This window comes from Nyctibius grandis, chromosome 4, assembly GCF_013368605.1.
Source record: "Nyctibius grandis isolate bNycGra1 chromosome 4, bNycGra1.pri, whole genome shotgun sequence".
NCBI lineage: Eukaryota > Metazoa > Chordata > Aves > Nyctibiiformes > Nyctibiidae > Nyctibius > Nyctibius grandis.
In genome coordinates this window covers 65,879,280-65,896,279 of record NC_090661.1, presented here as the reverse complement: position 1 = coordinate 65,896,279, position 17,000 = coordinate 65,879,280, and the positions used below count along the sequence as shown (strand labels likewise).

At 40.3% G+C, this 17,000-nt stretch overlaps 1 protein-coding gene across 1 annotated transcript in view; it reads left to right on the top strand.

The window, feature by feature from the left end:
• SYNE2 (spectrin repeat containing nuclear envelope protein 2) overlaps positions 1-17,000 on the top strand; it is a 209,653-nt gene that overhangs the window by 65,004 nt on the left and 127,649 nt on the right. Inside the window, exons 35-48 of the mRNA XM_068397626.1 lie at positions 354-554; positions 1,544-1,709; positions 2,466-2,578; positions 3,283-3,485; positions 3,863-3,982; positions 4,084-4,372; positions 5,155-5,324; positions 7,354-7,666; positions 8,398-8,562; positions 9,429-9,785; positions 10,297-10,431; positions 11,265-11,426; positions 12,803-12,949; positions 16,807-16,962. Of these exons, the coding sequence (XP_068253727.1) occupies positions 354-554; positions 1,544-1,709; positions 2,466-2,578; positions 3,283-3,485; positions 3,863-3,982; positions 4,084-4,372; positions 5,155-5,324; positions 7,354-7,666; positions 8,398-8,562; positions 9,429-9,785; positions 10,297-10,431; positions 11,265-11,426; positions 12,803-12,949; positions 16,807-16,962 (2,697 nt within the window). The remainder of the gene's footprint in view (positions 1-353; positions 555-1,543; positions 1,710-2,465; positions 2,579-3,282; positions 3,486-3,862; positions 3,983-4,083; positions 4,373-5,154; positions 5,325-7,353; positions 7,667-8,397; positions 8,563-9,428; positions 9,786-10,296; positions 10,432-11,264; positions 11,427-12,802; positions 12,950-16,806; positions 16,963-17,000) is intronic.

The window sequence follows — 17,000 nt, the reverse complement described above, 5'->3', positions numbered from 1 at the left end:
AGAGAGAACTGGCACCCTCTTTTTTCCTGGTAGCCAAAGCGCAGGTAAGGCCTTTATCCAGCTGAGAGTAGACACTGGAGTAGACTGACAAATAAATTTATTAGTAAAGCAGCACCAGTAAATGCATCACTAATAAAGATGAACTGAGATCATTCCTCCTCAGAAAAGCAGGGCTTAAATATTATTATTTTTCAATTTGTGGAGTGGGAGGGAAGGAAATTGGAACAAACTGTGATTGAAACGTCTGGACTTCAGATCATTTCGTTGCTTTTTATTTCTGTCATGGAGTTCTGTAATATTCTAGGAAATCAATCCAGTATAATTTCTTATATATGTTTATTTCCAATTTTAAGGTCATCAGATCATCTGTTGTGCAAAAAATGGAGCTAATAAAAGAGCTCTTGTCAACAAAGCGGGGGACCAGTGAACTCAGCGTGAATACAGCAGAACTAAAAGGAGACCTTGATCTGGCCAAGACACAGATTGGAATGACTGAATCACTTTTAAAAGCTTTATCTCCTTCTGACACCTTAGAGATCTTTACTAAATTAGAGGTAGTGTGCCACAAATTATGCATATTTTATAATTCGTTCATTATTTCTCTCCTAGGCAAGTCTTCATGAGTGTTTCTCCTGTATATGTTGTAAACTGCTAGAATAACTCAAGTGAAGAGCCTGGTTTGAATATTTCCTTAAGCTGCCAGAAACATGAAAGCAAAGCCTGTTTTCAGTGCATGTAATCAGATGTAGTTAGTTAACCCTTGCAGCTATTGAAAATGGTTAGTCATAGGCACAATAACAGTATACCCAGGCGGTACTGGGTTATATCTTTCTCCAAGACTGGATAATATACAGAGGTTGTTTTTGTGCCATCTGAGCTTCCCTGCAAGGGGAGCTCCCAGTAGGCAATTCAAGCCAACTTTCCATCCTCTTTGCACCAGGAGAGAGGTGAAAAAAGAGCTGCTTCCTGCTTGGAGGTTCAAAGCTGGCAAGATTTAAACCTCCTGTTGAGCAGTGAGTGGATTATGCACATTCTGGGTGTCAGACCACTACTGTTTGGGGCAGTGAAATCACAGGCGTTGGAAGAAAGATACAGCTTTTAATTAATTCTCCCAGCTCCCTCTACATTATCTTTCAACCTGCAAGGACTTGACATACAGAGTAAGGCATTTAGGGGTGGAATAGTGCTTATGGCAGCTAACGCATTATAGCTTCTAGGTATTATATGCTCTGGAACATACTATATTACTGTGCACTTAATGTATCTGTTCTGTGTGATGCCAAAATGTGCATGAATGAATGTATGTGTGATTATGTATGCATACAGATGTATATACACACTGCTCAAGGAGAGTTTAGTGCTTATATTTACCTGTTGATTGCCTTGTTAATGTCAATATACTTTAAGAAATTATTTTGACACATAGGCAGGACTGAACCCTTTTGCAAAACTCTAGTTTGTACTAAAGCAGCTCTGTACAATGAACTTCTGCTTGCACTTCAAAATTTTCTTTTTAACAGTTGTCCTTTTTTTTTAACTTTAGGAGATATACCAGAAAATTCTGCAACAAGAACACCACGTGACACTACTCCAAGAAGAGACGGATTGTCCTGATGTGGATGAATTAAATAAGCAGCTTAAATGTGTCACTGATTTATTTAATAAGAAGAAACATGTGTTTCAAGATCACTTCATCGGTGTTTTGAACCGTAAGCAAACACATTTCACATTTATGTAGCTTTATAGGTTTGTATTGACCAACAAAATCACTTAAAAAGTTCTGCAATTAATTTATTTTTGGTTCGGTGTCTGAAACTGCTTTGATATCTTAAACTGCTTCAGGGTTCCGAACAAGACAAAGATTTGGATAATAATGGCTTTTGATTCCAACAAACCACTTAATCTGAATCAAAGTATTTTGTTTCTTATTTTTACATTTAAAAAAATAGATAAAAGAAGTATAAAGCATAATTCAGGAACAAATACCAGAATATTTAATTTAAAAATAGAGAAATCAAACGTTTTCATTTTTTCTAGTCATTTTTTATTTAATCTTAGTTATGAGAATGAATAGCATTATTACTTTTTGTTTTATACAGACACGGGATTGTGCAGGTGTAGAATTAGGCCCAAAGGTAGTCTCATCTTCAAATAGTTTTTGAGGAATATTTATTTGTGCGGAAATGAGAAAAGCTGCCAACAGCCTAATCCAGATCTTGTTTACTGACACTGCTAGCAGACTGTCCCTCCCAAGTGCACAGATATGTTTATTGTCAATTAATGTTAGATTTTAAAAAAAAGTATGAACTGCAGCATTTTCTGTCACATGCTCTGTAGTGAATAGCAACCTTTGACAGTAGCACTGATAAATGTAATTACAAATTGTCTGAAATCTTCATGTTACATAGGATTTTCTTTTACAGAATACAATTAATGAAGAAAAATGGAATGTATCTTTTTTTCAGGTCAGTGCAAGAATTTTAATGACTGGTTCAGCAGCACTCAGCTGTCTTTGAAGGACTGCTTTGACCCCTCAGAAACAAAACTTATACTGGAAGAAAGACTGCAGAGGCTAAAGGTAAAGTATGAAAATATTCTAATTTCTAAAGCTGATTGTTCTTAAAGTTCTACTTTTTTACACAGGAGACTATTCTTGGGAGTGAATTCACCTACAGTGGTTTTGTAACATGAGGCTGAAAAAACATTTCATGTAACTTAAAGCATTAGTACAATAAGTGGAATTAAAATAAGACTTTGTTAAAATGGAGTATCAGTGTTCAAGTGCAGACATAGTTGGGCAAGTGAGAGGCAGGACAGTAGTTAATGAAAGTCAATGGACCGTGACCAAGTACTTCAGTGTGCAAAGATGCAGAAAGTCCAATATGTAGAGTGTAAAATGAAAATCTGACCCCCATTGGACTCAAATGTAAAAAACTTGCATTCACTTTGTTGTAGCCAGATTTTCACTCTAAATCAGACAGAATCAACAGAAAAGAGATAGATTTGAATGCTGCTTGCCTATTTCTTCTGTGTGTATTTGTGCTGTAGAGAAGAAAATCCAAGTCATCTGCTTCACTTTCTCCTTATTCTACAAACAGCAACTTTTCCATTTGCAAGTGGAATAGTCAGCAAACTGTGAATTAACATATATTCCTTTTCAGGAACTGGAATTGCTGTACAAAATGTTGGAGATAACAGGAGCTGAAAAACTCTTGTAACATAATTATCTATCATGCAACAGCAAATTTGACAAATGCATCTTGTGTTTGTGCTCTTCTTCAGCACTTCCTAACATCTGAAGGCAAAGACAGAGACATCCAAGAGGTTAAAACTTTATTGAATAAAGTGAAGCACCACTTACCCAAAGCAAGCGTTAACCACCTTAACAGCCATGTGAGAGATCAAGAAGCAGAACTACAAAGATTGATCTCCAAATGTCAGAAACGGGAAAAGGAACTTGGTGCTTCTCTCCAGCAGCTCAGTAGGTAGGGAACTAATGTAGCTTCTGACATTTTAATTGCAAGTGATATAAAATGATTCATTATTAAACAACCATAGTGAATGGCAAACAGCCTTGCTTTTTATTAAAGATGGTATTTTAATAAAGGGTAGTGAGTGTTTTGTTGTATGCTTCATGTGTTTTTCTCTTCGTAGCAGACTCAGTGTTATATTGGGAGTATGTGCTTATGGATAGTTTCAGTGACATGAACCCAGATACTTAAAATTAAGCTTGTGCTTAAAACTTTGCTTGATCAGGCATACGATATTTATGTTACTTTTTCAGGAAAACACTGCTATCAACAGGTTTTAGTCATGTAATGGCTCTCATATAGACCTGTGTCTATATTTATACTCTCTTTAGCCTTGAAGAAAGCAGCGCTGTCTTGGAAGAATGGCTCACGGCTCAGGAAGAAAAACTAGAAGAGACCAAAAAAGATGAGACAAAACTTGAAAACTTCTATAAAACACTATTAATGCAGAGGTATCGTTTTCTTTGGTCTCTGTCCAAGAACTGTCTTCTAAAGACGACTGCTCCAGGTTGTTACAACAAATAGATGTTTATTAATTTTTTGTATTTTTCAGAAAACCATTTGGCTCCATGGCTGAGCTAACAAATTCCTTGAGAGAGGCTGGACTGACAGAAGATGAAACCGTTTCAGAAGCCAGTGATCTTATTAGTAGATACCAGACACTGATAACACATGTAAGTGAAATGGCAGGGAATACTGAGAGACTTCCAGTGGAAGGACAAAATTTTGAAGAACTTGCCCAGGATGTTTCTTGCTGGATCAAAAAGCTTGAGGAGGCTGTTAATAACCTGAGTTCACAGGAAAGTGAGTTGCCATCAGACGAAAGGATTAATCAGATAAAGGTATTGTGTTAAATATGTTTCTTTTCCACTTCACAGCTCATGCTAATATCAGGCAAATGCTTGATGAGTCAGTACCTCCTAAAAGGTGCTGTCACTGCTGATTGCCTGTGGTTTTGTGGTTATTTTGGGGGAGCGGAGGAGGTTGAGGGTTTTTTTTGTTGTTTTTGCAAAGTTTATTACGCATGTAAGATGAGATTATCTGCTGCATCTCTGGGTGGAGCAGCACTGAACTCATAAGGTGCTGGTGGCCATGCACCTTCCCATCATAGCCTACTCTGGAGGTGGAGAGGGAGGTCGGTAACGTAGCTGGGGCATCTGGAGAGCCTCTGCAAAGTGTGTGGCTTCTCGAATGTCCTGCAGTGCGGTTGTGCTGGGCTGCTCCACTACCTGGGTGCGTCTCTCAGGCCCCAGTGTCCTCTTTGGTGTCTCCTCCCTCTGACTACTTAGGATGAGGATGCTGGGATTTACATGTTTCATTCTGTGGAAGGGGTAGTATTGTGACAAATATCTCTCCCTATGATTTGGAGCTTTTTTTTTTATTTGTCAGCACCATATTGGTTTTGTTATGTAGAGAATAATTAATAAATCAGCTTCATTATCCCAAACTTTCTAAAACTAGACGATCTACCTGTATATGTATCAGTTATGTGATGTATTGGAAGGAGAATTCTTTTGTCTAGAACAGCAGTGTACAGAGTATGAAAAAAATCGTTGGTAATACCTTTTATTTTGTAACTTAGGATAGTTGTATATGTACTGCTTCTGCTGCTTCTTTAATACAGGAAATCACAGCTCTCAAAGATGCAGGAGAGGCCAAAATACGGAACATGGTAGCTCTAGGAGAAACTTTAATGAGAAATGAGGAAATTCAGAAGCCAGTGGTTCAGCAGACTATTTCTGAGCTCCAGAACCAGTGGGAAAGCACCTGTCGGTTAGCCACTGAATACAGAAGGTAATGTGGAGTTTGCCAAGAGGCACTACAGATCATGTACTGCTGTATCAACTTTCTTCTCCCTGCACTAGTTGCATTGAATTTGTGTTCTTTGGGGGCAGAACAAGTTACCTACAAAAATACTTGTATTTCTGCAGTGTTGTGGAGGAGCAGGTCACAGTTTGGATTGAACGGTCAAGTGGGGTGTGTAGCCAGAAGGTGTAAGGGAGGGTGGTGGGACAGCTGAAGGGGTCTGCCCAGCTCCCCTCAGATTCCCTTTTGATACTGAAGTAGCTCAGCCACTCTTGTGGAAAAAAAAAATTATGTGCACCCAGTGCTCCTTGTTTCATTAGGACTGTGCAGTGAGGGTGCACTGATTTAAGGGCTGCAGTGGCTCTTCCCTGCAATGTGGTCTGGACTCTGTGCCCCAGGCATGGTCCCCCAGCAGAGGTGGGATCTACCTTTGCACAGATTTGTACTACTTGAGAAGAGAGTTTGGGGTAAATCTAGGAGGCTGGGATTTTTAAAGTAGGGTTTTTAAAGCCTGGTTTATTCTGGCTCTGTGAGAGGCTTTCTTGGCTGTGGCAGCTGGTATTGTTAAGTCAGCAAAGGCACTTCAGTGTCACTGGCACTGTGGCAACTGTGACTGAGAGCCAAATTGATCCTTTAAAAATCTGTCAGGTGATTCCAGGTGTGTTGTGTAAACATAAACTGAAGTTCTGATTTTGCACCTGCAAACACTTTCAAGATGTTTGCTGCTGTAACGTTCTTGAACCGACATTCAGTAAAATCACTGGGAACTTTGCCCTTGAGATCAGTGGAAGCTAGAGTAGACCTACTGTATACTTTTTTAAAAATGAGCAGGGAATGGATTATTAAAAACAAGTATTTTTGAGACTATTCAGTTGCCTTCTCTCATTATTGAGCACTCAGTACAAGCAATACAAGTGGCATTCAGAAAGATAGAGCATTGGCTATATTGGATCCAACACTGCAGAATGCAGAGCACTCTCTTCACAGTATGTTGAAGACAGGAGATGAGGTGCTCAGTGCATCTGAAGAGGTGCTCAGGACCTTGCAGGATCAGGTCTGTGAATAACAGATGCGACACAGTAATGGCAGCAGTATGAAGCTGGAATAGGGAAGTTGAAGCAAGAGTACTTAACGTATGTGAGGCTATGCTTTATTTGTCGTTTGCCAAAAAATATGCATTTTGACGGGCAAAAAACAAAACATTAAGCTTTGCTTTTGTCCTCGTTTATCCTGCTGTACTTCACAGAATTATAACCAGACTTTATTTACTTGGTTTTGTAAGTGTGGGATGATATTTTCAAATGTTGGCATTTAAGTTCCATCTGGAAAATATCTGAGCTTCATCACTAAATGTGAACATAAAAATTTTACTTTTGTCTCACGGATCATAGTTGCATATTTCCTGCAGAGCAGACAAATGCAACCTGTTCACCTGCAGCAGATCAGCATGCCTGCTTGTAACGCATACAAACCGAAATGCAATGTCAAGGTCAGGAGAGTAGGCACTGGATTGTGCTAACGTGACCCATATTGCATATGCTGGTTTTGTTGCCTGTATCTCTAAAACACTCCCCCACCCCCACCTTAAGCAATGCAATATGTGTCTTCTACAGAGCATTCCCTTTCAGGAGACTGTCATAAGAAGTTGTCAAGGAAAATAACATTCATAGCTGTATTCTTTTTAAACAGAACTTCTGCTGTAATGAAAAGCAGAAAAATACAGAGCATGAGCATCACATCTCAGGTGCTAGAAACTATGGGTTTATAGGTTAAGGTTCAAGAGGGTTAGTCAGTTGTCCTGCGTGTAAGTCCAGGTCAGCAGCAATAACTTCAGTGTTTTTCATTTTCATCACGTTGAAAATTCCAGTCTGTAGTTGATCAGTAATTTAAAACCTGAAGAAAAGCATTCAGTATTCTCAAGTTCATTCTAATGGCTGACTTTTTCACCATTTGACATTTTCTAGGTAATGAATAAAAAAGTTGTTGATACTATTAAACACAGTATTTTTTTTCTTAGCCCTCAAGAAGAACCTCAGTTCAACAGGGAGCAATATGAGCAAAGCAAAGAAGATCTGAGACTGGCTCTAACTGGACTGGAGAAACAGCAACAGGAGATAGGTTTTGCCCTTCAGCCTGGTTTGCAGGAGAAGCAAGCTCAGCTGAAAAACTATGCCGACCTCCTGCAGAAAGCAGAAGACTTAACTTCCCGGATTAATGAATTGAAAAGCCAGGAAGATCACCTACAGGGTCACACTGGGGATCCCTGCTTCACAGGGGTGGAATGGTTGGAATTAAAGCACCAACATGAAAATCTTCTTAGCCAGCTACAGGTTGGAACCTCACTCTCTTTCCTATGCTTGTTGATTGCAGTTCTCACTGTTTGCCTGTAGAGTCATTCAGCTGGCAAGTTTAAGGGTAAAACTGGGAGTGGTGAAAGTTCTTCTGTAGAAGGACAGGGAATTCCTCTCTCTCTCTCTCTCTCTCTTACTGTGGGAAAAAGCACCAGAAGCTCAAATTTTTCACCACCTTGTGCTTTGCAGAGGGATAAATGTGTAAACAAATGAGACCAAGGTAAGTGTGAAGAATAACATTTTACACGTGCATGAACAGATTCAGATAGCTGTAATATGAAGCATTTGTTCCTATAATCTCCAAGCCATGGTAGTTTTTTTTCCTTTTGGAAGAATGAATGGCTTTTCCCGCATCTTACTTGTTATTGATTTCACCTAGTTTACTGCAAATTACCTTTGCATCCTATGTGGCATTCTGCATCTAATCTTTCATTCATTTTGTGTAGGAAACATCCCTTTTAGAATCATATTCTTATGGAATGCAAACTCTTCTGCTTCTTGCTACTAATGAAGGTTTTGTTCATGGCATCCAAGATGTGCTGGGAAGAGGGCAAGATATTTTCTGTGCATCTGTGATTAGCTGGATATTTTATGGGAAACAAGCAATTTTTTGTGCTGCTGAGGTCTTGGAAAAGCTGTGACAGTATGTGGATAAGTTATATTTGTTTGAGTTACTGGTAGACTAATCCTAGAAACTCCTTGGTTTCTAGACCATAGTGCAGACATTGGAAAGTCATGTTCAAGAGCATCAGCAGTTCCAGGATACGGTAGCAAGCTTGAGCACTGAGCTGAAAACTGTCTCTGAGAAGCTTGCTGATTGTGAAGGTCCAGCAATGGAACAACCATCAGCCGAGCAAAACCAGTTGAAATCACAGGTATGTACCAGGTTTTGCATCATGGAGAAAGTGGGTCCCTGCCCTAGGGGCTTACAGACACCATCGCATTTATAAAAGAGAACTGCTAATGGTGTCAAACTGAAAAACTAAGAAACCTTTCTAAAATATAAAGTATATGTGCTATTCCTTTTATCAAGATAATTGTAGGCCTAAAACCACCCTTACTGAACTTTACTGTCAGCTGAAGTGAAGGTAGAATTGTCCTAGCTCAAGCACACAGGCCTCTTCAGTTTGGTTGGTTGTTTTTTTTTTTTCCCCCCTCTCTGGGCATAATGAAGAAAGGGATAATTAAATTTGGTGTTAATAAGTGTCTTTAAACTCGCCAGAGCAGAAAGCTTAGGAAAATGTCAGTGAACCAAGTTCAGTTTTAAGAAGTGTCCTTCATACATAAGTAGACATTCTATTGCAGTTTGGCAGAATGGGTAACAGTCTTGTACCTGTGAGCATAGAGAGCTACTGAAACCATAGCTCAGATACGTATCGCTGAAATTCCCCTTCCTCCAGAATTTGCTATGCCTCTAACAAGTAAAAAGGAATAGAAGAGGGGAGGGGATTATCTGTTCAGAACTTGGAAAGATCACCATGCACCTCACAGCATACTATCTGATTATTTTATCATTGTCGTAATGCTTATAGCTTCAGGTGTTCCCTGTTCATAAAAATGGCTGACTGAAATGACTGATTTAGTAATTGACTTTCTGCAGCAAATAGGTCTGCATGTACTTTTCAGCACAGTTTGTTGTTCACAACAAATATTTATGATTTTACTGATTGACTTTAGATCTTAGCATTAAGTATATTGAGTGAAGATACTTTTCAGTAAAATGTTTTCTTTGTGTTTAAAGGATCAACAAGCACCACTTAGTCGATGCGAAGACATGTTAAAGAAGATTTTGGTTTTAGCCGAAACCGTTAAACAAAACACCTCTTCACCAGGACAGAAGTTTATTAAGGATGAGATTGAAACACTTCAGAGTAAACACAGGAGTCTGGAAGAAAGACTTGAAAATGTCAAGCAAAAGGAAGAAAATATTTTTGGTGAAACCCTTGAGTTAAAAGATGAGTTTGATAATGAAATACAAATGGAAGATAAGGCAGATAAAATGCTGAAGAGGGAGATACAGATCACTTCTGATATTCCTGTTGTTGCAGAAGAGAGCCCCACAGCAGGAGAGTTAAAGGAGCCTTTGGAAATGCATGATGTGAGTATATTTGTTGACAGCAATGACAGTGGAAGCCTGGTTAAAGAGGCATCTGTCTCTCAAATGCATTTTGTATATTGCATCGTATACTGCATCCTTAATTTCATTGAAATTAAGCCTTCTTTAAATATATGTGTATAAATCAAAGATGTGGAGACGAATCCATTAACTTGTTGTAACAAGTGTGTAACAAGCCAATAATGTCTATTCAAAACTGCAGTTTTCCATTTAAACACAACCTGCGTATAGCTTTCTCTTGCACATGGTTAGAGCAGGTATCCTTGGTCAGGAAACAAACGGAGAAGGTGTATAGATGGGAAAATTGCAGATACTCCTCTGCCAAAGAACTCTGAGAGCTTCTTTTAAACCAGTAAGACTTATTTAGAACTGCAGCACAATATTTGTCCTCTTTGTTTTCGTAGACAATCATTTTTGCCATTCAGAAATTTAATGTTAAAATACAATGTTTGCAGTTACACAAGCAGGTTTTATTTTGTATAATTTCTCTTAGGGTCAAGATGTAAATGGAAATATATCACAGAAAGACAAGCAAAAGGATCCACTTTTGGAGGAAAGCAGTGTATTGTCAGAGAGCCCATTACAGGGTATCCATCAAAGCAAGGACAGACTGAGGCAGACTGTTCAGGTGCCTGACAAATATGTGCTAACACATGTCAGTGTGTGTATATATATGTGTGCGTGTGTGTGTGTCCCCACTAGAAATGCATATGTAATTCCTTAAAATCTGTAGTCTTAGGGAGACATATTTTCCTTACCTGATGAAAGGAATGATAAATTACGTTCTCCAAATCATCCCCTCAGCCCTGCACATATGAAGTGTGCAAGAGATCAAGTCAGTGATCTCTGCAAGCCCCTAGGGCTTGAACCCACTTTCTTCATGATGCAAAACCTGCAACATACCTGTGATTTCAACAGGTTTTGCCACTGCACTCACAGGGTGGGTAATGAGAGGTCACTAACCTGGAACCGCTGATCTTTAGGGGACCTCAGGACATTCACACTGTAAGTGACTTCACATGTGCAGGGATTCTGAAGGAACAATTTGGAGAACTCCCTCATTGACCTGACCATTGAGTAGTAACAGTAGCTGGGAGAGATGACCATCAAAATATCAGAGTGGAAACCATCCATACTGGGATTTCTGGAGAAGGCGCAAGATCAATAGAGTTGCCAAATGTGTCTTAAGCAGCAACTTCTATGACATTATTAAAAATCATGTGAGCACTTATTCCTGTTTGGTTTCTGTTTCATAGTGATTAAGGTCCCAATACAGCAAACTGATCTGAGCAGGTGTTTCCAAGAGACTCTGGGTTTGGGTTACCTCAGCCTTTTCCTTCATTCATCAAGCTAAACTGAAGATAGAGTAGACAGCTTGTAGAGTGTGGTGTTCCTTAGTAAACTTAGGTTTTTGGACTGTGACTTTTACTGGTTGTAAACATTTTGTATGTTTCAAATCAGGAGGAGGCTGATAAAGACAGCCCAGGTATGGACAAACCTGGTAGGGTCCAAGAGGACGTTCTGGACAATGCAGTTCAGAGTGGTGAAGCAGAACTGGAAAGGCATCAGGATGATGTTGGTATTGAAGGTGATGAAACAAGAAAGGAAACCCATCCAGCAGAGGTAATTGGACATAAGGTTACACAAGAGCGATTGAATTTGAAGGTATGTGTAGATAGTTTAGTTGTAGTGGGGGTGATATTACTAATAAATAAAAAATAAAACTTACATTGAGGTATTTTTGCCTGATGTGCTGTAATGCTGTATACTTAGTGTGTGTTAACTCTCTGAATCCTTTCCTGGACATTTACAATTAGTATGGAGGGGGTTGTTTTTCTCATTGCCATGGACTGCCACAAAGTGGTTTGCTGAGGATATTGCATTCCACATCACCTGGACGTATTGTGAAGTCTTCTTACCATTTTGCTTGAATACTGTTATTTTCTTGACTCTCATTTATTTAGATTTCTTATTTACATATTTATGTTGCACATATGAGGCTGCATCTGAAATACTGTGTCCTGTTTGGTGCACCCTGGTACAAGGGGAATTTCGACAAACTAGAGCAGTGTTTAGGAGCTGGGGCCATAATGAGTGAGAAGAGGATAAGTTCTTGTCGGAGATGAAAAGGCTAACAGGGGTCTCATTGCTGTCATCCCCTCCCTGAAGGGGTGTTGTAGAGAAGACAGAGCCAGACTTCTCAGACCTTGAGTTTTGGCTGTGTAAGATGCTGAAAGCAGTGTGATTGTGACAAGATGGAGCACAGTGTGCACTCATGAGCTTGCTGAGAATTGGGGTGAATTTGTTCATCCTGGGCTGTGGGTGAGCTACTTTCAGTACGTATCCTATCTGACTTGCAGCCACTAATTCAGATATCCGTGCAGCACGGATAGGTCCCTGATGCTATGCTCTCCACCATGGTCATGCTGTAAGGATTTACCCTTCTTTATTTTGTGTAGGTGGCTGTTTTGTTTTATCTGTCCCCAGATGATAAACAAACTTAGGCAGAACTTACAGTCAGCAAATACTTCAGCATGTACATACAGCAAATCCCTGCGCTGCCCACAGGAATATCCTGCCTGGTAATCGGCTGGGTGTCTAACCACAGACTCTCTGTCTACAGTACAAGTACAAGACTGGAGCCCCAGGAAAAAGCTAAACCTTTTAAAAAATGCATTCAAGACTGCATCCAGGGGTACACAGTTCAAGGTCCATGCTTAGAATAACGAAGCATGAACAGCATAGGTCAGAGGAAGAACGCTTGCAATCTGCAATTTTTCTAAAAATTTATAACAAAACTACAGCACTGCTTTCTCTAAATGGTTTCCTTTGCCATATTCTTGCCCACAATAAATTGTAAGATATGATTGTGTTTTTCCTCATCTACCTGTAATTATGGGCTTCATAACTTTGTCATCTCAAGTACTGAAATTACTACTCAGCAGGTTTGATTAGGGCTTTTTGGTTACTTGTTTCTTTTATTTTTCTTACACCAAAAGGAGAAACCTAGTGATGTCAAGAATCAGTCAGATAGAGAAGATGGGGAGCAGGTTCAACAAAGGGTGTGCCAGAAGAGTCGAGTCCTGAAATCTGCAGCAGCTGAGAAAGATGGTCTGGAATCTCATCTCACAGTTTCTGCACATGAGGTAACCCACATTCTGTTATTTCAAGCTGCATTTGTCAGTCATTGAATTTTTGTTTCCACATGGGCTTCAGATGAAGTTCTGTTATAAAAGAAGAGGCAATTACTGTCGCATGTGTAGTTCTGCTTTATGTCCATGAGAGTTTTTAACTTTATCCAAAGTGCTAACCACATCATATTTTTCAGTGGATCTGTTCAAAAGAGCAATTTTGGTTTTCAGAGCCATCATAATCAGTCTTTATTTGATGATATTTAGAGTTTCTCTTTAAATTGTCAATCAATAGAACTTCTTTCTATGTTATTATAGTTAGCTGTGATAGTCTTTGCCATCATAAGGAAGGCAGATCAGAAAACTGAAATCCAAGGGTGATCCAGCATAAAAAAATAAATGAAATAAAACAGAGAAAGGAGAATGAATTCAAGCTGAATGAATAACGAGGTACATTACTAGATGACATTACTAAGTCCATTCTTCTTTAAGAGTAAGGGTGTTAGATCACAAGTGCCCCATGACTGCTGATCCTTGGCTTTCACATTCTTAAATCAAAGGTAGGGCCAGATCTAATCTTCACAGTTAAATCTATAGGCAGGTCCACAGCTGGCATGTCCATTGGCAGGTCTTACCTGGGACTTGCATATCTGCTCTAACTGGAAACCCCAACAAAATGTCCCAAAGTTCTTGGGAGTCTGATGAGATCCCTGCTGACTGGCAGCTAGCCAATGTTATTCCAATTTACAAGAAAGGGGTGAGGGAAGACCCAGGAAACTAAAGATCTGTTAGTCTAATCTCAGTTCCTGGGAAAATTATGGAGAAGATCATAGTGGGTACTATCGAAAAGCATTTACAGAACAATGCAATCATCATAGAATCATAGCATCGTTTAGGTTGGAAAAGACCTTTAAAATCATAGAGTCCGACCATAAACCTAATGCTGCCAAGCCCACCGCTAAATCATGTCCCTAAGCACCACATTACTTGTCTTTTAAATACCTCCAGGGATGGTGACTCCACCACTTCCCTGGGCAGCCTGTTCCAATGCTTGATAACCCTTTCGGTGAAGAAATTTTTCCAAATATCCAATCTAAACCTCCTCCGGCACAACTTGAGGCCATTTCCTCTTGTCCTATCACTTGTTACTTGGGAGAAGAGACCAACACCCACCTCGCTACCCCCTCCTTTCAGGTAGTTGTAGAGAGCGATAAGGTCTCCCCTCAGCCTCCTTTTCTCCAGGCTAAACAACTCCAGTTCCCTCAGCCGCTCCTCATAAGACTTGTGCTTTAGACCCTTCAGCAGTTTCGTTGCCCTTCTTTGGACTCTCTCCAGCACCTCAATGTCTTTCTTGTAGTGAAACATCACCAGTGATGTTCCTCAGGGTTCAATTCTAGGCCCAGTTCTGTTCAATATATTTATCAATGATCTAGATGCAGGAGTTGAATGCATTATTAGCAAGTTTGCTGATGATACCAAACTGGGAGGTGCTGTTGACTCTCTTGAGGGACAAGATGCCTTGCAGAGGGATCTAGATAGATTGGAGCATTAGGCAATGATTATTGTTATGAAATTTAACAAATCTAAATGCTGAATTCTGCACCTGGGATCGAGTAACGCTGAGCACATGTATAAATTGGGAGAGCCATGGCTGGAGAGCAGCCCTGCAGAAAGGGATCTGGGGGTGCTGGTTGACAGCAGGCTCAAAATGAGTCAGCAGTGTGCCCTGGCAGCCACGAAGGCAAACTGCATCCTGGGGTGCATTAAACAGAGTCAGTCAAAAGAGCTGATTATCCCACTGTATTTAGTGTTGATGTGGCCTCACCTTGAATACTGTGGGCAGTTCTGGGCCCCGCAATTTAAGAAGGATGTGAAGGTCCTTGAATGTGTCCAGAGGAGGGCAACAAAGCAGCTGAAAGGGCTGGAAGGCATGTCCTATGAGGAGCAGCTAAGGACTTTGGGGCTGTCTTTTGGGGGAGGGGATGTGGAGAGGGAAGTGCTGATCTCTTCTCCCTGGTACCCAGTGATAGGATGCATGGGAATGGTTCAAAGCTGTGCCAGGGGAGGCTCAGACTGGACATTAGGAAGCATTTCTTTACTGAGAGGGTGTTCAAACACTGGAACAGGCTTCCTAGAGAGGTGGTTGATGCCCCAAGCCTTTAAGAGGCATTTGGACAATGTTCTATTCTGTTCTATTTTGTTCTAAATTGACTGATTTTCACTTCTAAACGTAATCTGTAAATGTTTGTATTCAGTTGATTTGGAGCTTGGAAAGGGAAGGGAAAGTAGGTTCTGCTGATTTCCTGAGGAAGGTGTTGGATAAGAACGGATTTAGACTGTGGGCTATACCCTAGCCTGAAGCCAGAGTCATGTTCGGAGTTTTCCCACAGGCCTGCACTGTGAAGAGTCAACAGGGGAGCCCTGGCTTTCTACCTGAAGGACAGTAGCTGGTTAGCAACTCTCATTCTCTTTCCTTCTCATATTTTCCTCCCTCTCCAACCATCTGACGGACTGAAAAACTATGGGAAACATTAAAACTGTTGTATGGGGAGATTGACACTGTCTATGTGTCTGTGTATCCGGGGAGGCAGTGCCATGGTGTACGTTGAGAACGTCATACAAACAAGCAAAACATGTACACAGCAATCCTGAGGTTTTTCTTAGTGTCAGGACACTTACTTTTCTGTGTGTTTTGATGCATTTATATTTCAATCTGGTAAAGTGGATTTCCTCCTCACTCTGTGATAGCTTAGCTGAGTTTTTCTGCTTACCTCAGTTCTATGGCACTTCAAAGACTCTTAAGATGAAATCTTATGTCTGAATTGATACAACTGTTATGGATGTATACACAGAGAAATGGAAAAGTTCTCTGATTGACTATTTCATGAGTGGTCCCCTTCAATTTTCAGTGAAAATAACCAAAAGAGTTCAAATAAATAGAATTACTCTTTTCCGATAGTGTCTACAATGTGCTACATGTTTCCCACACTTGGAAGCAGGTTTATTTTGGATAGCTCATGACCCACAGAGAGACAGACGGCAGTGGCAGCTTACAAGTGATATGGCTGCAGGGATAGCTGTCTGCTTCCTAGTAAAATAGTATCTAAAGTAGCAATACAGTAAGTTTATCAAACAAGAATTTTTTACCATTGCTCATTTGATATGTTGGTACCATGGAGAAGCTCACACTGTAGCCATATCTTTGTGTTTGTAAGCATTCACTCACATGAAGTCTATATGTGGAACAGATCACAGTTTACACCAGACATAGACAGGTACTGGGGCAAGGGAAATGCAGAGAGATTTTTAAGGTATCACCATGTGACCCAATAAACCTGTGACATTTCACTTATGTCGTTGTCTGCAATAGCTGAAGGTGATTTAGAGGATTATGTTTTACATCTGAACTGGGGCTGGCTAAGAGCATCCACTTGGGCAATAACCTTAGCTCAGCTGATGGGCTGTTAAACCTGTCCTTCTGAGCAGAAGGAATGTGGGTGTGAGGAGAGGTTAAAGGTCTGTGAATGTGTAAGGAGAAGGGGGAGAAGATAGAATAGACCTGTGAATTTATCAGTAGCAGAGGTGGATGCAGGGAGGATGTTATTTGAAGGTGGAGATATCAGAGTTTCAAACTTAAAATGACAGGCAGAAATTTCATACCTGTCTGAGCAGTGCTGGCAAGCCAGGGTGATTGCAGAGGTGAGGGGTAGTGATGGAGGTTCTAGCCTCTGGGTCCTGGTTGACCCACAGAGGCTGTGGGGGAAGCCACAGCAGGATTTAGGCATGGCTTGAACATGTAAAGCTAAGTGTTGCAGTCAGAAAACTTGTTGGTTTAGGACCTTCAGAAATAAGAATCCTGTTTTGCTTTGTAGGACACAGGTGCAGAAGTGGTTGTCCAGAAGGAACTATTTCCTGGAGTGCAAGTAAACACGGAATATTTTGAAGAGGAACAAAAGGTCAATGAGCTGAAAAATGAAGTGGCTGAACTGGATATCGTGCTCATAGATGCACAACTAAAAGAGCTGGAGGTATGGGAATTGCAAAGCCATTCCTCGTTGCTAGTGTA